The sequence below is a fragment of the Erythranthe guttata genome, chromosome 12 (genome assembly GCF_056151865.1).
Source record: "Erythranthe guttata isolate IM_541 chromosome 12, IM_541, whole genome shotgun sequence".
Taxonomy (NCBI): Eukaryota; Viridiplantae; Streptophyta; class Magnoliopsida; order Lamiales; family Phrymaceae; genus Erythranthe; species Erythranthe guttata.
This window is the reverse complement of record NC_142544.1, coordinates 14,928,109-14,950,828: the sequence shown is the minus strand read 5'-3', so window position 1 is coordinate 14,950,828 and position 22,720 is coordinate 14,928,109. Positions and strand designations below refer to the sequence as shown.

General features: G+C 35.2%; 3 protein-coding genes and 1 pseudogene across 6 annotated transcripts; 1 reads left to right on the top strand and 3 right to left on the bottom strand.

Moving 5' to 3' along the window:
- The first annotated feature begins 1,997 nt into the window (after positions 1–1,997).
- LOC105954215 (lysine--tRNA ligase) lies at positions 1,998–15,043 on the top strand. Of its 2 annotated transcripts, none has more exons than XM_088826164.1 (16): positions 1,998–2,099; positions 2,546–2,614; positions 2,788–2,953; positions 3,034–3,127; positions 3,718–3,803; positions 3,971–4,083; positions 4,160–4,222; positions 4,324–4,449; positions 4,530–4,812; positions 4,897–4,993; positions 5,267–5,423; positions 5,515–5,658; positions 5,757–5,825; positions 5,949–6,092; positions 6,187–6,265; positions 14,949–15,043. In XM_088826164.1, the coding sequence occupies exons 1-16, from the start codon at positions 2,097–2,099 to the stop codon at positions 14,975–14,977; spliced, it is 1,722 nt and encodes a 573-aa protein (XP_088682290.1). In that variant the 5' UTR covers positions 1,998–2,096; the 3' UTR covers positions 14,978–15,043. The 2 variants fall into 2 exon arrangements, with proteins under 2 accessions (XP_088682290.1, XP_088682291.1); XM_088826165.1 differs by lacking the exon at positions 14,949–15,043 and adding an exon at positions 6,388–6,696.
- On the bottom strand, positions 6,678–8,161 carry LOC148766564 (PR5-like receptor kinase pseudogene; annotated as a pseudogene). The gene is made up of 2 exons (XR_016034635.1): positions 8,092–8,161; positions 6,678–7,930 (listed from the first exon to the last, which is right to left on the bottom strand). The product of XR_016034635.1 is annotated as a PR5-like receptor kinase pseudogene (transcript).
- A 218-nt stretch (positions 15,044–15,261) lies between the features above and the next one.
- Positions 15,262–17,773, bottom strand: LOC105954162 (LEAF RUST 10 DISEASE-RESISTANCE LOCUS RECEPTOR-LIKE PROTEIN KINASE-like 2.1). The gene is made up of 3 exons (XM_012977839.2): positions 16,783–17,773; positions 16,501–16,533; positions 15,262–16,396 (listed from the first exon to the last, which is right to left on the bottom strand). Exons 1-3 carry the CDS (start codon positions 17,585–17,587, stop codon positions 15,294–15,296), a joined length of 1,941 nt encoding a protein of 646 aa, XP_012833293.2. The 5' UTR covers positions 17,588–17,773; the 3' UTR covers positions 15,262–15,293.
- Positions 17,774–19,451: 1,678 nt separating this feature from the next.
- LOC105954163 (LEAF RUST 10 DISEASE-RESISTANCE LOCUS RECEPTOR-LIKE PROTEIN KINASE-like 2.5) lies at positions 19,452–22,446 on the bottom strand. Of its 2 annotated transcripts, XM_088826162.1 has the most exons (3): positions 21,731–22,446; positions 20,918–20,950; positions 19,452–20,777 (listed from the first exon to the last, which is right to left on the bottom strand). In XM_088826162.1, exons 1-3 carry the CDS (start codon positions 22,410–22,412, stop codon positions 19,624–19,626), a joined length of 1,869 nt encoding a protein of 622 aa, XP_088682288.1. In that variant the 5' UTR covers positions 22,413–22,446; the 3' UTR covers positions 19,452–19,623. The 2 variants fall into 2 exon arrangements, with proteins under 2 accessions (XP_088682288.1, XP_088682289.1); XM_088826163.1 differs by lacking the exon at positions 20,918–20,950.
- Positions 22,447–22,720: the final 274 nt, after the last annotated feature.

Here is a 22,720-nt window from a genome sequence, read left to right as displayed (position 1 = left end):
AATTAGCCCACCCAAAATCCAAATTAATACAAAAAAAACTCTAAAATTTGTTTTTTTTTTCTTTTTTTTTTTCGTTTCTCCTTTTCCTATTTTCAAAAAAATCCTAAAAAAGTCTCGGGGGCGCTGCCCCCGAACCCCCGAAAATTGAAGCCCCCCTGTACTGAATTCCTGGACTCGCCACTGGTATTTGGTATGATACATGTGAAACGTTCATAGGTTAAAAAGTGTTTTATTTTACAGTTTTTCTCGTATGAAAAATATAAAATATTAGTAAGTTGTTTATTTTCATATTTAACTATATCAGAATTTGTTTATTGCAATTAGTACCTTTAGTTATATCGAATTGCTATAAAATTACACTATGTTATTTTATTGACAAAACCCCCTGTGATATAATTTTTTTAGGGTAAATTACAACCACCCATGAGGTATGGTCAAATTACGAAAAATATCTCTATGTTTGGGTAATCACAACTACTTCAATTATAGATCTTCTTACAAGTACACCCTTGCGGTATCAAATTTAGTAGAATTTTCCAGATTGTATGGAATATTCTCAATTTTGTACCCATTTTATCCCATTTGAGCTCCACATTTTGAAACAAGATGACAATAAGATGTCTTTTTTGGCTTGTATATATCAGATTGTGGTGCACCAAAAATTTTTTTTTGCACAAAAACGAGTACAAACTAGAGAACATTCAACTGGATCTAGATGATTATGTTGAATTTGACACCATAATAGTGGATGCGTAAGAAGATTAATAACTGAAGGAGGTAAATGTAATTATACAAATATAAAGACTCTTTGTAATTTAACCATACCTTAGGAGTGTTTGTAATTTCCCCTTTTTCTTAACACAAGGTTACTAATTTCAATAAACCCTTAATAATACAAATGTGAATTGTATGGAAACAAATTCCAATTTTTCAATAATAGGCACATATCTTTTTAGTGTAAATTGCACTTAGTCTGCTAATTTTTTTAAAAAAATGCACTTTCTCCCCTAAAAATTAAAAAAGAAAAGACGACCCCTTACAAAATATGTTTATGCTGCACTGTGCCCCAAAGTCAAACTTCCGACGTATTTTTTTGTCGGAATTGACAAAACTCGGTCCACCACTCAAAGGATATTACTATCATTTCACCATTGCCACCAAATCCAAGCCGTAATATATTTCATTTTGCACAAAACAATACGCCGAAAGTGTGACTTTGGGGCAAAGTGCAACAAAAATATAATTTGTAGGGATGTCTTTTTTTTAATAAATTTCTAGGGGGAGAGTGAGAATTTGTAAACATTCTAGGGGGCGAAGTGCAGTTTGTCCTTTTTTTTTTTCTTCAATATATATATATATATATATATATATATATATATATATATATATATATATATATATATATATATATATATATATATATATATATATATATATGAAATGCTATTTGCGGTCACAAAATTGCTATTCGCGGTTTATAACAAAACCCCCCAAAACTGCAAATAGCAAAAAAAAACAAAAAAAAAATTCGAAAATTCGAAATCAAGCTTGAAGAAGGGTTGGGCTTCGGTTTTTTGATGTAATTTCGACTCTTTTATGTGTAATATGCATTGGGTAGGCCGATTACGGAACCAATTTCATGTTAAAAAGCCCTACAAATCGATTTGTAGGGCTTTTTTTTTTCGCAAAAAAATGTTCGAACGCCCAAGATGGGCGTTCGTACACGCCTTGGGCGCCCATCTTGGGCGTTCGAACATTAAAAGAAAAAAAAAAAAAAATTGCACCGGACGCCCAACTCGGGCGCCCAAATGCAGCTTGCACGCCCAACTTGGGCGTGCACTGCATGAATGGACGCCCAAGTTGGGCCGCATTTTGGGGGTTTTTTTGGATTTTTTTGAGAAAGTTTGGGATTTTAATGAAATAGAGTGTTTTTTTAGGTTTTGTTAGAAACCGCAAATAACAATTTTCAAACCGCAAAAAGCAATTCCCTTTCATATAGCACATTACTCCTTAAATCCTTAAAAGCATCCAGGGTTTTACGAGGTCGGAAATAATTTTTCATTAGCAGAACTCTACCAAACGCCCCCCAATTACCGATGGTTGGTATTCTTACGATGAACGTTGATGTTGTTTGTCTGATTCCCACACCTCTAATTTCCGAATTGCGTTTTTATTTTCCTTTAGAATCAATCAATTTTCGTTTGTGTGATTTCAATTGATTTTTTATTTGTTTGAGATTATGGCGATTTTTAAGAGTCTAAACTCGGAATTTAATGTCATAGTGAGTTCGAATTTGTGAAATTTTATGTGTTCCAATGTACCTTAATGGGGGAAACGCCGTTTAGTGTTTGATATTGCTGAATTATGTTCGTTGAACGATGTTTATTGGAGAAAAAAGCTTTCGAATTTACTTAGTTGAATTGTTCGATTCGTGTACGGTTTCTAAGTTTTTTTAGGATGCTGATACGGTGGGGTTTCGTTAACCTGTAAATTTGTTTTGGATATTCGGCTTTTGATTCTTAATGTTTACTGGCATATGTTGCAGGCTTCTGCCAAGCAAAGGCCACAGGCCAAGAAAGCTGCTGCTGCCGAAGATGACGGTATGGATCCAACGGTACGTCTAACTTCTAATTTACCTTATATGAAGATATAATTTCTTTGAATTGTTTTACTTTAATTTACCTTATATGAAGATATAATTTGTTTGAATTGTTTTTACTGAATACAAAGTCTTTTTATAATTTGTTTGAATTTTTTTACTGAATACGAAGTCTTTTGTTCATGCAGCAATATCACGAAAATAGGTTGAGAGCGCTCTCGGCACAGAAGGAAGCCGGGAGTAATCCATATCCCCACAAATTTGAAGCCAATTTGACGATTCCTGAGTTTGTAAAGAAATACGGATATTTAAATAGCGAGGAACGTCTTAAAGACGTTGAAGAAAGAATAGCGGGTACAAGAGATTATATTTTTGATTCATATAACTAAAATGTTACTTTGGGTTAATGATGATGTTGATGTTTTGTTTTGAAGGTCGGCTTATGAACAAACGATCTTCGTCATCGAAGCTATTCTTCTATGATCTACACGGCGGTGGTGCTAAAGTACAGATTATGACCAACGCAAAGTAATTCCTCGTCCATCTTTTTACTTTAACAAATAGACTTGATTATTATTTTGGCAAAACGGATTCTTCTTTTGATTAGAAACGTAACACCTTGTTTTCCTCAATTTACTCTGTTTATAGATGGTCAGTTTCATTCTTTGACATTTTCCGTTTTTTTCCTCAATTTACTCTGTTTATAGATGGTCATTTTCATTCTTTGACATTTTCCGTTTCGGTTATTAGAAGTAAGCAAATTATCAGATGAAATACCTTTTGGTAATTCTATATAGTTTCATATTTCCATTGCAGTGTTTTTCTTTGTTACGTTATATTGCCCTCCGTTGTAACATAATTTTTTCTTATGGTAAAGAGGGAAAAGAGAGATGAATGTACGCTGAAAGTGGCGGAACTCTGAAATAAGTTTTGCTAACTTAGTAACGCCAGTCGGGAATTCTTTTGTTGGAGCCAATTGTTTATTAGATCAATTCTGCTAAAAAAAAATTAAATAAATCATATGCTGGTCTACTGCCAGCTAGACTATGTGTCCCGCATCTTAGTTGTTGTGTTTTTTTCTTTTGATCACCATGTAACCTCGTTATGGTTTCTTGTAGGGATTCGGATTTGCAAGAGGAAGAATTTACTCGATTTCATTCTTCAGTGAAGCGAGGAGATATTGTCGGGATTGTTGGGTTCCCAGGTTTCTTACCTTTTTGTTTTTATATGGAAGATTGTAATACGTTATTCACGAACGTCCTCTCTAATTTCTTACCGACTATAGAATTCTTTTGAAAACCATTTGCTTTGTTTCTTCAGTCAAATTATTTTTGTGATATAAAACCTGCCCTCATAGTACTCAACGTGTAGGTAAAACTATGCGGGGGGAGTTGAGCATTTTCCCGAAATCGTTTATCGTCCTTTCTCACTGTCTCCACATGATGCCCCGTCAGAAGATTGGTCCAGGCTCAGACAATGCTAAGGCGAGCTCTTATTTTCAATTCCGACATATTGATACTGTTTCTGTTTTCATTATTGACATTTCAGTTCTCTGGACAGATAACTGATGCGTGGGTCCCGGGAAGTAGCAGAAATCCCGAGGCTTATATACTGAAGGATCAGGTATGGTTGGTTGTCTCTGTGGACCCGTTGCGCTTAAAGCTTAGTAAGCTGTCTAACTTTAAAAACTCTTACCTAACCGTATCTGCGATATTTTCATACAGGAAACACGTTATAGGCAGCGTTATTTGGATTTGATGCTGAATATGGAGATTCGGGAAATATTCAAGACCAGGGCAAAAGTTATTTCTTACATCAGAAGCTTTCTTGATAATCGAGATTTTTTGGAGGTAAATGACTTCAGTGCAGTCCAAACCGAGTTTTTATCAATTCTTTCGTTTTTTCCGATTTTTCAATTTTTTCTTTAAAGGTTGAAACTCCCATGATGAACATGATTGCTGGAGGAGCCGCCGCGCGTCCATTCGTTACCCACCACAATGACCTCAACATGCGGCTCTTCATGCGAATTGCACCCGAACTTTATCTCAAGGAATTAGTTGTTGGCGGATTAGACCGTGTATACGAAATCGGGAAACAGTTTAGGAATGAAGGAATTGATTTAACGCACAATCCCGAGTTCACTACTTGCGAGTTCTACATGGCCTTTGCCGATTACAATGACCTGATGAAGCTAACTGAAGATATGCTCAGTGGTACGTGGCAAACTCCGATTTATAACTAAGCCAAATTTTGTCGTAGCACAATTTAAAAAAAAAAACAAATTCTATTTGTTTTAGGGATGGTCAAGGAACTTACGGGTGGGTATAAAATCAAATACCATGCCAATGGGTTGGACAATGAACCGATTGAGATTGACTTTACACCTCCTTTCAGGTATGTGGATTCGCGCATTACAGTAGAATCTCGATAAATTAATACTCGATAAATTAATAAGCTCAATTAAATAATAGTTTCTCCCGGTCCCGTCTCGGTGAAAAAGTGTTAAATTATTAACTCAATAATTGAATAATTCGCTAAATTAATAGAATTTCCCTGGTCCCGACTGTATTAATTTATAGAGGTTTAACTGTATTTATTATCTGCATGGTATTTGTCTAATAAACGAGAATGGTGTAAGAATTGACATCTCTAATTTTACCTGTGCAGACGCATTGATATGATCGATGAGTTGGAGAAGATGGCAAATTTGAGCATACCAAATGACCTCTCGAGTGAGGAAGCTAATAAATATTTGGTGGATGCGTGTTCGAAATTCGAGATTAGATGCCCCCCTCCTCAAACAACTACGAGACTGCTAGACAAGGTGCGCTGCTCGTTTTATCGTTTATTTCTCAGTATGTGAATATAGGTTCGATTCTTACACTTGTGACTTTTTATTTTTGCTGTCGGTACAGCTTGTTGGACACTTTCTCGAAGAGACATGTACCAACCCTACCTTCATTATCAACCATCCAGAAATCATGAGTCCACTCGCAAAGTGGCATAGGTCCAAACCAGGCCTAACTGAACGATTTGAGCTGTTCATCAACAAGCACGAAGTACGTATTTCCATGATTTATTTCATAAATCGGTTTTTTTTTTTTTTTTTTTATTTATTTATTACTATAATGCTTCTTATTTATTTCTTACTTGGCAGCTATGCAATGCATATACGGAGTTGAACGACCCCGTTGTGCAACGCCAGCGTTTCGCCGACCAACTCAAGGTACTTTGTAGTGAAGAAAAGTGTCTCCATAAATTTTGTCTTAAGTTGCAATCATGATTCTTAAATCTATAATTACTATGTGATAATAATGCTTGATGATATTTTTACGGTGAATGAAAATAGGACCGGCAATCGGGTGATGATGAAGCTATGGCTTTGGATGAAACGTTCTGCACCGCTCTTGAATATGGTTTACCTCCAACTGGTGGTTGGGGATTGGGAATCGACAGATTTACAATGCTGTTAACCGATTCACAGAATATAAAGGTCAGTCTCGATAAAATAAATTAGATTTCACTCATATTAAATTCCAATAAAATTTATATATATTTTCTTGGTTTTTTTTTTTTTTTGTGTACAGGAAGTTTTGCTTTTTCCGGCAATGAAACCCCAAGATGAACCTTCAAACAAGAAAACTCAGGAGGAAGCTCTCTCTCAAGGTATGCTTTCGTTATTATGTTTCGACTATTTTTTTTTGTTTGTTTCTGAAATCCCATCTGTCACGCTTGTATATTTCGAATGGAGCATTCGGTTATTCATTTAGTTAACAATATTATTGCAGGGCTTGAGAAGAAGGCGTCGTCTTGAGAATTCAGAAGGCGGTGAATAGTGAGGACAATTTTTTTTTATTTTATTATTATTATTTTTTTGTTTTGGCAAAAGAAACTGCTATATTAGAATTTCATTTCATGTACTTTTCTTGAACAATCATGACTTAGAATGGATTTGCATTAGATGTTGCAAATTTACACTACATGGATTTGAACCGTAGATTTGATTATGTGTAGATCAACTGGTAAAATCCACGCAGTGTAAATAACCAGATGTATAGCATCTAATTTCCCCGGAAAGTTGATACCTTCTCTAGAAATATGCTCACTTGTGCTTTTGAATATTCAACAAGTTCTGAATTTCCCACCACACAAAACAAACATTGAAATTTTATACATTCTACAATACAAATCAAAGCATAAAGAGCTATATAGATTCCGACGTTGAAAAGCTCGGTGCAAATCTCTGAGGCGACGAAATATAAGATTTAGGTGGCACTTGCAAAACTTCAAGATTCCCTTCCAACATTTCTAGAACCTTCTTCATCGACGGTCGGTCCTTCGGATCAGTTTGTACGCACCATAATCCAACAATTATCAACTTCTTCATACTAAATTGCCCTTCATCTTCATCTTCAATATTGCCACGACCATTTTCCGCCTCTAATTCAAGTTGTCTGTAAATATATTGCGGGAAGTACACTTCACTCGAGCGATCAACTTCTTTAGGGTCAATATTTTTCGTCGCGCCGGCTATTTCTAAAATCACCATTCCGTAGCTGTAGACATCGGATTTGTGAGAGACTTCTCCAAAGTTTCTAGAAAATACTTCCGGAGCAATGTAGCCTATTGTCCCTCTCGCCACTAACATGGACACTATACTCGTCCTGTTGGGGCACAATTTAGCAAGACCGAAATCCGAAATCTTTGGATTAAAGTCCTTATCCAGTAGTATGTTGTGAGGCTTTATATCAAAGTGCAAAATACGCATGTTGCACCCTTGGTGCAAATATTCTAGCCCACGGGCAATGCCGAGTGCAATTTGAAACAATTTTTCGCGTCCCAATACAACTCCTACCGATGAGGAATTCGTATTTTGTATGAATTTTTCGAGAGAGCCGTTAGGCATGAATTCGTAAATGAGAGCTCTTTTAGAACCCTCGAAGCAAAATCCGAGAAGAGTGACGACATTAATATGGGAAGTTCTACTAATACTTGCAACCTCATTCATGAACTCGTCTCCATTCCCTTTCGATTCGTTCAGCATTTTGACGGCTACAAGACGACCATCATCGGCTACTTTTCCTTTGTAAACACTACCATAGCCTCCTTTTCCCAAGTTCTCACTGAATGACTTGGTCATTTTTTTAATGTCCGAGTATTTGCATCTTGTTGGTGCAAGATTCCCGTTGTTCTTCAGGAAGAGTTCAATGTCCTTTTCATCCGCTAGTTTACCCTTTCGAAATCTTTGCAACTGAAGTAGTATATACTTCCTTCGGATGAAAATGAATAAGATTATGGAAATGGATGTGAGGGAAGCCATAGTCACACCGCCTGTACAAAGTGTGGATTAATTATGTAAGTATTGAACTCGATAAGATTATCTAATGAATTTGATCTTAAAGAGTCCTTTTAGATTTAATAGATCATCAAACTATTGAAGAATTGAAATTCAATGGAATAAGACTTGAAAAGAATTTGTATGTGGCTCATACCTATTTTGAGAAGAGCAGTTCTCCTTTTTTCTACAAAACAAAACAAAAGTTCATCAAATTCAGTTTTTCTAACATCGATCAGATGTGGCATTTTCATATGCTAAGAGTAACAGCTATAAAATATTTGTGTTGTAATAAAACTCTTTCATTTTATGTTGCCATATAGAAAAATTACCCCTCTCATCAAAAGGAGCAACACGATATGCATTTATTTCCACAAAGACAATTATGGCACATACAACATGGCTCAGATATCACTGTTGAGCATTCATTCAGAGATTGCATACATCAAATAACAATAACCTTAATGATAATATTTATCAAGAAGGTTAAAGTTATGCAAAATAAAACAGGAAGAAGAAAATAGGAAAAAGAGTGATCACAAAGAGATATTACAGCTCAATATTCCTTATCCAAAATCAACACCAAAGATCCACTAAGGATTCTACCAAAACACCACCAAGGTTACATAAGAGAACAAATTTCAGACACAAAATCTCTCTCTCTCAAACCCACTCATAAATCACATAGCTAAGACAACAGACAAAGCACACGAAACTCATACACTCACCACAGTCCCAAATCCCACACAAAGAATACAAATTAGGACAAGGTTGTAGTGTTTAGGGTTTTCTCTAGATCTAATCTTCTAACGATCCATCTCTTGCTTTAAACAGGAGTTTCAATCAAAGGTCACTGATGAAGGGACCACCACTAAGTCAAATATTACCATGTACGGTGGTGTTTGACCCACGGTTGAAGGAGCAAAGGGGAAAGAAGACAGAAGGAGCACGTGAAGAGAAAACATAATAGGGTACTCTCATTTAACTGACTCTCAACTTGATGATGGGTAAATAAGAAGGATTTATGACCATCGCATCATTTGGGCCCAAACTCAAAAGGTCGGTAATGGTATAATACTCGAAAAATAATAAATATCTATATAAAGTATTAGGTTACAATTAATTACTCTAAGGGCTCGTTCGGTTACCTATATTGGATTAGATGAGATTGGATTAACTCCTTACTGGCTAATTAATTATTTAGTTAGTAGCATGTTCGGTTTCTTAGATTAGATCTTCTATTAAATTTGTTAAAATTCAGTTATTATATATGCATTGTCTATAAAACCACTTAGTTTAAAATAATACGATATGATTTTAATGATAAAATTGTCTTTTTTCCTTCTTAATCACCCTCTATTAAATTAATCTCTAGGGAGGGGTGCTACTAATTCAATGCAATAGTAACATTTAATAGCGGACTTTGATTTTAGTAGCAGATTTGAAAATGTGTGAATCTTGTCAACCGGACGTGTTATTAACCCCTACGATTTAGTCGGTAGAACCTTATATCAGTAACTGAACCAGCCCTAAAGAAACTCCCCGTAAATATATAGACTATATAAAATGTTTTAATGACAGAAATAAAAATAACGTTACCTCTTTTGCATTCGAATTCACCGATGTTGTTCGTAAGACACTGCCCACCTCCTTGGTGGCATTCACTACAATTTTCAGAAACATTCCACTCTAGAATATACTCACTCGTTAACAAATCGAACACGTTTTCCAGCGAAACATTCCACTCTAGAATATACTCACTCGTTAACAAATTCGACTTTACGGGTAGTTGAATCACTTGACAATCCGAAGGGACTCTAGGGGCAATTTCTGGTGTCGGAAAACCATAGTAAACAGTGAACAATGAACAATTATAACTACGATAGTTTTCGGGGAAAATTTCTGGGTCACGGACGCACGCGAACACGGTGCGATTGGGGGACACGGAAAACGAAATGGAAGGAGATTTAGGTAGGCTCACATTTCTGAAGGCAAAACAGCTCCTGTTATCCAACTGCACCTGAAGCGTATGATCCTTAATTAAGAAACTATTTGTCGATACGTTGCGCGAAATATTATACACTTGACCGCGGGGTTCCAGCTGGACCGTTGGATTATCGGAATCGCAGTCATCAACGGTGAATAATCCGCATCCTGTAGAATTCGAGATTGGGAATTGGAGAGAACCAAGCGATCCACATTCGAATGATTTTGGGCAGTTTGAAACAGCTGAAGTGATAATTGAAGAATGAAATAAAAAGAAGAAAAGGAGAAACTTGATCATCACAAGATTCATATTGTTGTATAGCTTCTTCTGTATACATTTTAATTTAGCACTATATAATAACTGGCATGATTATTTCTTCGGTACAGTTAGAGTTGACTGGCTAGAGTTGACTTGACTCAAAGACTTTGATGTTTGAAAAGTAATCAAATCAATAATTGAGTACCTACAATTGGAAAATGAATTACACCTCAAGTGTGTGTTTGTAAAAAAAATTGAAATTAATTCAATTTTCCATTGGACCAATTCCGCAAAAAAATATTTTGTATAATATACAATTATTTAAATTTGGGGGTAAATTCCACTTCCCCTTATACTTTGACTCGATATCACTTTACCCCATTCTATTCTCAATTGCATCGATTTACCCCCTTGTACTTTGGCTTGATATCACTTTACCCCCTTCTACTCTCAATTACATCGATTTCCCCCCTTGTACTTTGGACTGATATCACTTTACCCCATTCTACTCTCAATTGCATCGATTTCCCCTCTTGTACTTTGGCTCGATTTCACTTTACCCCTTCTACTCTCAATTACATTGATTTTGTAACGCCCCACCTTTCCCAAAACCCGAGAACCCTAAAACCCGAACTTAAAATTTCTAACTCGAGAATACTTAGGTGATATTATTGCGTAATATTAATTATGTGAATTACGTGAACTTAATTGCGCGACTTACGTAATTAAATTGAAATTCTAGGAATTTCGTGAATTACGTGATTTATGTACATAATCGCATATCTTAATTATTTGGTAAATTATTTTCAAAATATGGTAACTTATGTGAATTATAAATATAGTACTAATTATATATATATATATATATATATATATATATATATATATATATATATATATATATATATATATATATATATATATATATATATATATATATATATATGTCCGGATTGTGTGTGTAGTGTGCAAGTTGAGTTTATTTTAATAAATAAATTAGTGTTAATTTGCATGCCTTTCCACTTGGCACACACTAATCATTTCTCTAATCCCACACTCAAAGTAAATCCAAAAGACACCCTCCTTTCTCCTTCTTCTTCCACATAATCTCCTTACTTGTCTTCTCCCTTTCTCTCCACCGAAGCCATCACCTCCACCATCGGCCTTCTTCTTCTTCCACCTCAAACTCCAAATTTTCAAGAAATCAAAAATAAAAATGAAGGTCCCCTATTTAACCCTATAGACTACACAAAAAACACCATCAAGACTTCTTGCCTACTTACGGGAGATAATAATACATCTCCCTTAGAAGCTCACACCATCTCATTCACAATCAAAGTAGCTTGGTTAGATTTCGGTGTTTGAATGCATCTCTTCTTTCGGCTGTTTTCTTCTCTTCAATTTTAAGGTAAGAAATTTTGATTTCTTGCTGCAATTAAATGGCATCCATAGTATGAAAAGAGTTTTCAAAATTTCTTAAAAGATTTAGAGTGATTTCAAAAAATTAGGGCTTTTTGGGCAGAAATGGAAAAGAATGTGTTGAGTGTTGATTTCTTGTTCTTGCATGCATCATCTATGTTGATAGTGGGTGGATACAAGTTTTATTGTCCAAATGCATTAAAAAATTCGGATTTCAAAAAGGTTTTGCAAGAAAAATGAAATTTTGCACTTTTATGGGGTTGCATGTGTAGATCTCAAGACTTTTGGGTCAAATCTATAATTTTTGAGAAGTCAGTCCTAAATGTGTTTTCAAATCTGTTTTTCAGCATTTATTGAACAAAAATTTCGGATTTAAAAAGGTTTTGCAAGAAAAATTGATTTTTGAACTTCTAGTGGTCTTGCATGTATAGATCTAGAGATTTTGGGGTGAAATATGTAATTTTCGAAATTTCTGCATAAAGTAATTTTTTTAACTTTGTTTTCTGCATTGATTGAATTAAAAGTTCAAATTGTAAGGGGTTTTTCATGAAAAAATGGATTTTGAACTTTTAGTGTGGTTGCATGTGTAAATCTTGAAACTTTGGGGTCAAAATTGTAATTTCCAAAAAATAAGTCATTTCTAAAGTTTGGAATCTGTTTTCCAGCAAGTATTAAATGGGGAAAAAAATTTCTTTACAAAGGTTTCAAAGTAATTAAGGTTATATTAGAGTTTTGGATTTTTAAAAGAAAAAGGGGTTTTCTAGTTTTTAATTCCAAGAAAATTCGAAAATTTATGAAAATTTAAAATGATTTCAGAAATTAAAACTTGGATCAATTAGGAGCTCTAGGATTTAATTTGGGAATTTTTAGAATTGGTTTGCTATTTAAACCTATTATTTCGAATTTAGAGCATTATGCATGCCATTTATTGTGTTTTGTGCTTTATATTCCACGTCTTTGAATTAGTAATTGTGAGTAATGGAAATTGGGATTTTGTATCTTTAATTGCTGCATGGATGTGGATTAATTGCTGTTGGAATTTATTTGGAATGAATTATTACCTAGAAGTGGTAATAAATGAAAGATAAAGATGTCCTTGCTTTTCAAGCATGATTTGAGTGTTTAATGTGATGTTTTAAATGTGTTGACTGCATGGGTATGTGCTGAATATATGTGTGTATATGCTGAATGTGTATGTATGTATGTGTCGTGTGTGGTGGTGTGTGTAATGTGTGTGAATTTGGGGATTTTTGCCCAAATTATAAATATGTGGTAAATTGTGATATTTGTGTGATTTTGTGGCACTTGATTGATATTTGTGATGTTATGTGTGGGTCATAAGCATAATTTTGAAAAAGATGCATTTCACGATTTTTTTTTATTTGAAAGATTAATGGAATACCGAGTAATAAACAACTCGGATATAGAGGGCCGGTATCCAACTAGGATGAAATGTTGTGGTTTGATTCCACTTAGTGAAAACGGGCTCGTAACAGGTTTATTAATCTTTCACGGATCCGATAAAACGAAAAATGTGTTTTTCACAATTTTCATAAAAAGGACATTTTAGTCATTTTGCATAAGTACGTGTTTATGTGTGAATGATGTGTTTGCGTGAATTATGTGATTTATCGAGTGTCTTGTGAAGTTTGGAATGTGTGTAAGGATGGATATATAATATTATATATTATATATAACATATTTTCAAAGTTCGATATTTAATCGGACTTCTTACTGAGCTTTATAGCTCATATAGATATCTTTTAATTGCAGGTAGTAGTGCTAGTAACCCTCCACCGGAATGGATTGAGTAGCGGATCGAAGTCTTGCCCGGGTTTTTGGAAGTTGTACGAGAGCATATGAACGATGCTAAAATCTTTTGATTATTTTCTTTTGGTGATGTAATATTAAACCTAAACATTTTCCTTTTCGTACCTTTCGAACTCATTTCCGGTATGAATCGTACTTAACTTCTATTATAAAATAGTCCATTTGGTAATTTTGTTATTTTCACGCCTCAACTAGCAATTTTCAAATTATTCACCAAAATACCCTTTCCAAACTCTGATTTCGTTTCGAACCAAAATCGATAGTTAATAGTGTAGCACTCGAACGAAAAACCTCCTCTCGAAACTTGTTTCCAAATGAAACCTTTATTCGACTCAAAGTAACCCAAAAGAAGAGATTTTTTATAATTGCATTTTTGCCCCATTCCAAAGTTTAAAAAAAAAATGCACATAGATCATTTTGCTTCCGCTAATTAAATAGTATTCCGATAAACCGGTTCGATTTATCGCCCGACTTGAAGGGGATGCTACAGATTTGCCCCCCTATACTTGATTTTTTTTTTCTCAATGTGGCCATCGCCATTAGTTTTCAGACATTTGATCTCAACACAGTTTGATCGAAGTTTGAAAATTATTAAAAAGTCACCCCTCTCAATTTAAATAATTATTAAAAAAAAATAAAACTCTGATGTTTATCACCAAGAGTCGGGTCGAAGAAGTCACCAGCGCACGTATACGATTGACTGCGAATTCCTAAAAAAAATCCATTATGTACTACTTCTCAAATAAAACTCTGAAGATGCTATATGTATTAATTTTAATTGGAGTTGTAAATTAACTAGACTATCCCGTACTAAATTCAAAATCGATTGTTAAAAACTCCTTTACATTCGGGTTCGTTAACATAACGAATCAAACTTGAACGCATATTTTTATTTAATAATTTATGAAATTCGACTAGAGCTCGATAACATTTTTTTAATAAAAATGTATAAAAAATATCAAATAATGGGAATTTGATTTGTATTAGGCTACAAAAAATCTCGTTCGAGCCTCAACTCAAATGTTTGTCAAACATAGTATCGACTCAAATGGTGTTAAGAGTTGACATCTCTAACTTTACCTGTGCAGGCGCATTGATATGATCGATGAGTTGAAGAAGATGGCAAATTTGAGCATACCAAATGACCTCTCGAGTGAGGAAGCCAATAAATATTTGGTGGATGCGTGTTTGAAATTTGAGATTAGATGCCCCCCTCCTCAAACAACTACGAAACTGTTAGACAGGGTACGCTACTCGTTTTATCGTAGATTTCATTCATATTAAATTCCAATAAAACTTATATATATTTTCTTGTTTTTTTTGTGTGTACAGGAAGTTTTGCTTTTTCCAGCAATGAAACCCCAAGACGAACCTTCAAACAAGAAAACTCAGGAGGAAGCTCTCTTTCATTATTATGTTTCAACAATTTTTTTTGTTTGTTTCTGAAATCCCATTTGTCACGCTTGTATATTTTTGAATGGAGCATTCGGTTATTCATTTAGTTAACTATATTATTGCAGGGCTTGAGAAGAAGGCGTCGTCGTCTTGAGAATTCAGAAGGCAGTGAATAGTGAGGATAAAACTATTTTTGATTATGATTATTATTATTTTTATTTTGGCAAAAGAAACTGCTATATTAGAATTTCATTTCATGTAATTTTCTTGAACAACCATGACTTTGCATTAGATGTTGCACCTGGTTATTTACACCGGATGAATTTGAACCGTAGATTTGATTTTGTGTACATCTGCGGTTCAAATGCGCCCCATGTAAATAACCAAATATAGCATCTAATTTCCTTCTCTAGAAATATGCTCACTTGTGCTTTTTATACATTCTACGATACAAATCAAAGCATAAAGAGCTATATAGATTCCGATGTTGAAAAGCTCGGTGCAAATCTTTGAGGCGACGAAATATAAGGTTTAGGTGGCACTTGCAAGACTTCAAGATTCCCTTCCAACATTTCTAGAACCTTCTTCATTGACGGTCGGTCCTTCGGATCGGTTTGTACACACCATAATCCAACAATTATCAACTTCTTCATACTAAATTGCCCTTCATCTTCATCCACAATATTGCTACCACAATTTTCGGCCTCTATTTCAAGTTGTCTGTAAATATATTGCGGGAAGTACACTTCACTCGAGCGATCAACTTCTTTAGGGTCAATATTTTTCGTCGCGCCGGCTATTTCCAAAATCACCATTCCGTAGCTGTAGACATCGGATTTGTGAGACACTTCTCCGAAGTTTCTAGAAAATACTTCCGGAGCAATGTAGCCTATTGTCCCTCTTGCCACTAACATGGACACTATACTCGATCTGTTAGGGCACAATTTAGCAAGACCGAAATCCGAAATCTTCGGATTAAAGTCCTTATCCAGAAGAATGTTGTGAGGCTTTATATCAAAGTGCAAAATACGCATGTTGCAGCCTTGGTGCAAATATTCTAGCCCACGAGCAATGCCGAGTGCAATTTGAAACAATTTTTCGCTTCCCAATACAACTCCTACCGATGAGGAAGTCTTATTTTGAATGAATTTTTCTAGAGAGCCGTTAGGCATGAATTCGTAAATGAGAGCTCTCTTAGAACCCTCGAAGCAGAATCCGAGAAGTGTGACGACATTAATGTGGGAAGTTCTACTAATACTTGCAACCTCATTCATAAATTCGTCTCCATTCCCTTTTGATTCATTCAGCATTTTCACCGCTACAAGACGACCATCATCGGATACTTTTCCTTTGTAAACACTACCATAGCCTCCTTTCCCTAAGCTTTCACTGAACGACTTGGTCATTTTCTTAATGTCCGAGTATTTGTATCTTTTTGGTGCAAGATTCCCGTTGTTCTTCAAGAATAGTTCAATGTCCTTTTCATTAAAACCTTTAAGATGTACGCGTTTCCTCCGAACGAAAAAGAATAGAATTATGGAAGTGAATATAAGAGAAGCCATAGCCAGGCCACCTGTAATAATAAGAAATCTCGTGGTATAAAAGAATATAAATAAGAGGAGTTATTATATTATTTGAGAAAAAATCATTCATTGGAAACAATTGATCGAAACATACCTATGAGAAAAATCTTACTTAACGGTCCCTTTTCTGCAAACGAAACGAGCATTAATTAGCATATCATATACAGATCAAAATGAATTGATGCAGAGCAAGATGAAATAGGAACAATGAAAATAAATCGTCGGGCCGAGAATTGTAACCGAATTTAACACGAGAGAACATATATAGAAAAAAACATGCAAGACTATAATGAATTTGAAGAAGTTGTGATGTAGTCGAAAGATCAGAAGAAATAAAGATCGTTTATCGGAGAATTAAAGTTCCGGGCGAACATACCAGGTTTGCAGCTCCTAGAATGAGGCATGTCCGGACAAAAGCACCGAAAATGGAAAGTGGATGAATTAAACCCGCAATGGCCGCCGCTATCTTCGCACGTAGTGCAGTCACTGGCAATCCAGTTCATCAAAAAACCCTTCCTCAAAATCTCCGTAATATTCACCATTTTTCCATTATTATTAATATTATTTCCAATGATCCCAAATGATTCCACAGGTGCAATAACGTTTTCTCCGCACTCTTCCATAGCAATACTCCTCTGATTCTCCTCATCTGTATCGTTATTATTCAGAGCGAGCTCCCATATTTTCTCGTCCTCGGAACCTTCACAGTCGACAACGAACCTCGACAGTTCGCCACGCATCGGTTCGCTGCAGTTAGAGAACAAACGGAGTGCTGACGTGGAGCTGACGTAGCCGAATTGGGATGGAGGAAGAGTCGTGTTTCTGATTTTCGGAAGACAACTACTACCACCAGATCTCGAAACAGCTGCATTATACACATGTAGAGATCGGTTCCGGTAGAAGATGTCTTCGACCACGTATTCATTTTCCGACAACTCAAGAACAGGAAACCCACTTTCCGAACAGTTGAGCGCAAATCCCGGGTACCCGCAGTAGGGTTCCTGTCGGCCCGGAATATAAAACGGGAAGCTTATATTCGGGCCGCCGGAGCTGCAATTTGTCGGCAAGCATGCTTCGTATTGAAAATGAGCGGCGCGGGATCTTTTGGATAAGAGTATAACGCAGAATAAACAGAGGTATAGAGATATCAAGAAAGAGCACAGATTATGATCTTTGTCCATCTGTAGATCTTGAATAAGTTGGAATAAATATATGAAGAAACAACTATATGAAGATTGGGCATTGATTTCATGAGTGAAGTGATCAAGAGGGTTTGGATAATGCCTTTGAATGATTTCTTTGATCGAAAGTTGACTCGACACAAAGACTTCGAAAACTAATCAACACAAAATTGACTAGAAACCGACGGAGTTGACAGCAAAAAATGTTTATGATTTTAATTTGGTTTAATTCCAGCTTGCAACCAGGGCCGTTCTTGAGATTTAGGGTGACCTAGTGGAGATTTGAAGATGGTTGAAAAATGAGGTCCTTCTACAATCTATGTTAAAACTATTTTTTTTTCTTCTTAAAAGATGTTAAATTCTATGTTAACTCGTTTTTGTAAGGTAATATAGCTAGAGGCAGGGCTATAAATTTTTGATATAGTGATGTTAAAGTTTTCAGGGGCTCGGGGGCAGTGCCCCCGATTTTTTTAAGGATAACTTTCATTTAGTAGTACTAAAACAAGTGTAAATATATAAAAATAAATAGCTAATGCACTATAAATTTAATAATTGGGGGCCCTATGATTAGAGGAATTATAGAAACAACCTAAAAGTCGTTGATCAATATCTATTTATGAATTAGAGTTCTCAATACTTATATATATAATATATAATTTGTTTTGAATAAATACTAATATATAAAGGGTATAAAAAATTGGGGGGCCTTTATAAAAATCCAGAGGCCCTGGGCGACCACCTACTTCCTCTCCCCTTAGAACCGACCCCGTTTGCACCCTCAAAATATAGTATTTTACACCCTGAAAAAACCCCATGTTTTTATTTTTTTCTTGCTTAAAATATCTATTTATGTTAATAGTTAACACCCTTAGCTCTAGAGGGCATTTTATGCAAGTTTTTTGTAATATAAGAGGATTTGGTACATGATTTTGCAACACAAGAGGGATTTATGCAAAATTAATACATTCATTTTAATATAAAACTATTTTCTTAAATTAAGTCGAATAAATTATTTTTTTGCATAAAATCCCATTGTATAGAAAACATCAAGGTTGTAAAAAAACGGAAATCAGGTAGGAGGCGGTTAAGTACCGCCTCACGATTAATTGGAACGGTGCCCAGGTCCCCTCCAGAGGTTCACGCGGCGGTGATTAATCGGCGATAACTCGAAAACAAATCGATTTTTAAAATTTAATATAATATACTTTTAGATATTATTTATGAATACTCAAAACATATATATAAATATATTTGCATAGTTATATCTCCATCATTTATATATCCTAATAACATAATAAAATGTTAATAATAATAAGATCATAATACAATAAAAATCCTTATAACATACAAATAAAATGAATTTTTTTTTAATTTAAATTTATTATTGAACATTGCAAGCATATATCATTAGGTCCTTTAACAATAACAAGTAACATAAACAAAATAGATCATAAACTCTTTTTTTTTTTTTAACCGAAAGCCCAACTTTTGTTTTGAATTAAAAAAAAAAATTGATTTTTGACCGATTTTTGCCACAAAGTTTGACCCGTCTTCAAGGTTTGACCGCATAAGACCGCCTCAACCTGACTCGGACCGCCTAAAACCGCCTCACATGCAAGAACCCGATTTTTCAAAACTTCACACCAAAATTGTAAAGATTTGGGACCGCCTCCGCCTGGGATATCGATTAATCGGCCGGCTCGGCCGATTTTTAGAATATTGGAAAATATACACAAAATCTCACTCTATTACGAAAAACTTGCATAAAACCCCCTGTATAGTTAACGGTGTTAACTATTAACGGAAATGAGGATTTTATACAAGAAGAAATAAAACACAAGGGAATTTTACACAATAAAAAGAATAAAGGAGAGTTTGGCGCAAATTTTCCTTAACACGGGAGAATTTTACATTGTTTATCCCATAATTTAGAATCTTCTATTAATGACTAATAATTTAGTATAATAAGTTGAAAAATGAATTTGCATTGAAACTTCATACACTAAAACTATACAAATCAAAGCAGAGAAAGCTAGCTACATCGATTGATCGGAGATTGAAAAAATCGGTGCACGTGGGGGCGAAGAAAGATAAGGTTTAGGTGGTACTTGCAAGTTTTCAAGCTTCCCTTCCAACATTTCTAGAACCTTCTTCATCGACGGCCGGTCTTTGGGGTCAATTTGTATGCACCATAATCCCACGATTATAAGTTTTCTCTTCGTAATTACCTCGCTTTCATCTTCGTTATTCGCAATAATCCCATCAAGATCAGCATCAATTAGTTCTAGCTCCTTGTAGATATATTGCGGGAAGTATACTTCACTACTCGTGTCATCGGCATTAATAACATCTTTAGACGGACCATTCTTTTTCGTCGCTCCCACAATTTCCAAAATCATCATTCCGTAGCTGTAGACATCGGATTTGTGAGACACTTCTCCAAAGTTTCTAGAAAACACTTCTGGAGCAATATACCCTATCGTCCCTCGTGCCACTAACATGGAAACTATACTCAATCTGTTAGGGCATAATTTAGCAAGCCCGAAATCGGATATCTTCGGATTGAAGTCCTTATCCAGAAGAATGTTGTGAGGCTTTATATCAAAGTGCAGAATCCGCGTGTTGCACCCTTGATGCAAGTATTCGAGCCCTCGAGCAATGCCTAGTGCAATTTGAAACAATTTTTCCCATCCCAATGTTATTCTATCTTCTTTTGATGATGACGAAGCACTATGTTGGATGAATTTTTCAAGAGAGCCATTAGGCATGAATTCGTAAACGAGAGCTCTTTTCGAACCCTCGAAGCAGAATCCGAGAAGAGTGACGACATTGATGTGGGAAGTTCTACAAATACTTGCAACTTCATTCATGAATTCTTGTCCGTTCTCTTTTGACTCGTTCAATACTTTCGCTGCTACGAGACGACCATCGGATAATTTTCCTTTGTAAACACTGCCGTAGCCTCCTTTCCCCAAGCTTTCACCGAACGACTTGGTGATTTTTTTAACGTCCGAGTATCTGTATCTTTTTGGTGCAAGATTCCCGTTGTTCTTCAGGAAGAGTTCAATGTCCTTTTCATCCGCTAGTTTACCCTTTCGAAATCTTAGCAACTGAAGTAGTATATACCTCCTTCGGATGAAAATGAATAAGATTATGGAAATGGATGTGAGGGAAGCCATAGCCACACCACCTGTATCATCAGATTGTGGATTATGTGAGTATTGAACTTGATTAGATTATCTAATAAATTAGTTTTAATAGATCAAACTATTGACGAATTGAATAATTCAACGGAATAAGACTTGAAATAAATTAGTACGTGACACATACCTATTCTGAGAAGATCAATTCTGCTTTTGCTTTCTACAAAACAAAACGAAAGGAGCTAGGATTTTATATATGCGGTGGCCAAGTAATGCACTAAAAATTCGAAATTTTTATATTGTCCGTGTTGAGCTTCACTAATTAAGAGATTGCATAAAGCAAATAACAGTATCCGATATTATTTATCAAGAAGGTTAAAGTTATGTAAAATAAAACAGGAAAAAAAAAAAAAAAGAGTGATCACAGAGAGAAGGATTGTGTGGACTTTTGATTGAAGCTCATAAGTCACCGATATAATACTCGAAAAATAATAAATATCTATATAAAGTATTAGGTTACAATTAATTACTCTAAGGGCTCGTTCGATTATCTATATTGGATTAGATGAGATTGGATTAACTCCTTACTGGCTAATTATTTATTTAGTTAGTAGCATGTTCGGTTTCTTAGATTAGATCTTCTATTAAATTTGTTAAATTTTGTTATTATATATGAATTGTCTATAAAACCACTTAGTTTAAAATAATACGATATGATTTTAAGGATAAAATTGAGTTTTCCTTTTTAATCACCCCCTATTAAATTAATCTCTAGGGAAGTGGTGCTACTAATTTAATGCAATAGTAGCATTTAATAGCCGTCTTTGATTTTAGTAGTTAGTTTGAAAAAGTGTGAATCTTGTCAACCGGACGTGTTATTAGCCCCTACTATTTAGTCGGTAGAACCTTATATCAGTAACTGAACCAGCCCTAAAGAAACTCCCCGTAAATATATAGACTATATAAAATGTTTTAATGACAGAACTAAAAATAAAGTTACCTCTTTTACATTCGAATTGACCGATGTTGTTCGTAAGACACTGCCCTCCTCCGCGGTGACATTCACTACACTGTTGAGATAAATTCCACTCTAGAATATACTCACTCGTTAACAAACCGAACACGTTGTCCAGCGAATATTGAGCATAATTCGGCTTTAGGGGTAGTTGCATCACTCGACAATCCGAAGGCACAGGGGCAACTTGTGGTGTCGGAAAACCATAGTAAACAGTGAACAAGGAACAATTATGACTACGGTAGTTTTCGGGGAAAATTTCTCCGTCATGGGTGTAGTTTGGGTTGACGCACACGAACACGGTGAGATTGGGTGACACGGAAAACGAGATGGAAGGAGATTTAGGTACGCTCACATTTCTGAATGCAAAACAACTCCTGCTATCCAACTGCCCCTGGAGCGTATGATCCTTAATTAAGAAACTATTTGTCGATATGTTGCGCAAAATACTAAACACTTGACCGCCGGGTTCCAGCTGGACCGTTGGATTATCGGAATCACAGCCATCAACGGTGAATAATCCACATCCTGTAGAATTCGAGATTGGGAATTGGAGAGAACCGAGCGATCCACATTCGAATGATTTTGGGCACTTTGAAACAGCTGAAGTGACGATTGAAGAATGAAATAGAAAGAAGAAAAGGAGAAACTTGATCACAAGATTCATATTGTTGTTTAGCTTCTTCTGTACGTATCTATTTTGATTTAGCACTATATAATAACTGGCATGATTATTTCTTCGGTACAGTTAGAGTTGACTTCACTCAAAGACTTTGATGTTTGAAAAGTAATCAAATCAATAATTGAGTACCTACAATTGGAAAATGAATTACACCTCAAGTGTGTGTTTGTAAGAGAAAATTGAAATTAATTCAATTTTTCCATACGACCAATTCCGCAAAAATATGTATAATATACAATTATTTGAATTTGGGGTAAATTCTACTTTCCCTTTTACTATGGTTTGGTATCACT

What these genes read in the sequence shown, in the direction of transcription:
- LOC105954163 (XM_088826162.1), bottom strand. Translation starts at nt 22,412, where the DNA reads ATGAATCTTGTGATCAAGTTTCTCCTTTTCTTCTTTCTATTTCATTCT. An exon ending in TCAATTCGAATGTAAAAGAG is followed by an intron (nt 20,951 to 21,730) that starts GTAACTTTATTT and finishes TTTGTTTTGTAG; the next exon opens with AAAGCAAAAGCAGAATTGAT. An exon ending in AATTGATCTTCTCAGAATAG is followed by an intron (nt 20,778 to 20,917) that starts GTATGTGTCACG and finishes CTGATGATACAG; the next exon opens with GTGGTGTGGCTATGGCTTCC.
- LOC105954162 (XM_012977839.2), bottom strand. Translation starts at nt 17,587, where the DNA reads ATGGACAAAGATCATAATCTGTGCTCTTTCTTGATATCTCTATACCTC. An exon ending in TTCTAGGAGCTGCAAACCTG is followed by an intron (nt 16,534 to 16,782) that starts GTATGTTCGCCC and finishes TTTCGTTTGCAG; the next exon opens with AAAAGGGACCGTTAAGTAAG. An exon ending in AAGTAAGATTTTTCTCATAG is followed by an intron (nt 16,397 to 16,500) that starts GTATGTTTCGAT and finishes TTATTATTACAG; the next exon opens with GTGGCCTGGCTATGGCTTCT.
- LOC105954215 (XM_088826164.1), top strand. An exon ending in CGGGATTGTTGGGTTCCCAG is followed by an intron (nt 3,804 to 3,970) that starts GTTTCTTACCTT and finishes CTCAACGTGTAG; the next exon opens with GTAAAACTATGCGGGGGGAG. An exon ending in AACTGAAGATATGCTCAGTG is followed by an intron (nt 4,813 to 4,896) that starts GTACGTGGCAAA and finishes TATTTGTTTTAG; the next exon opens with GGATGGTCAAGGAACTTACG.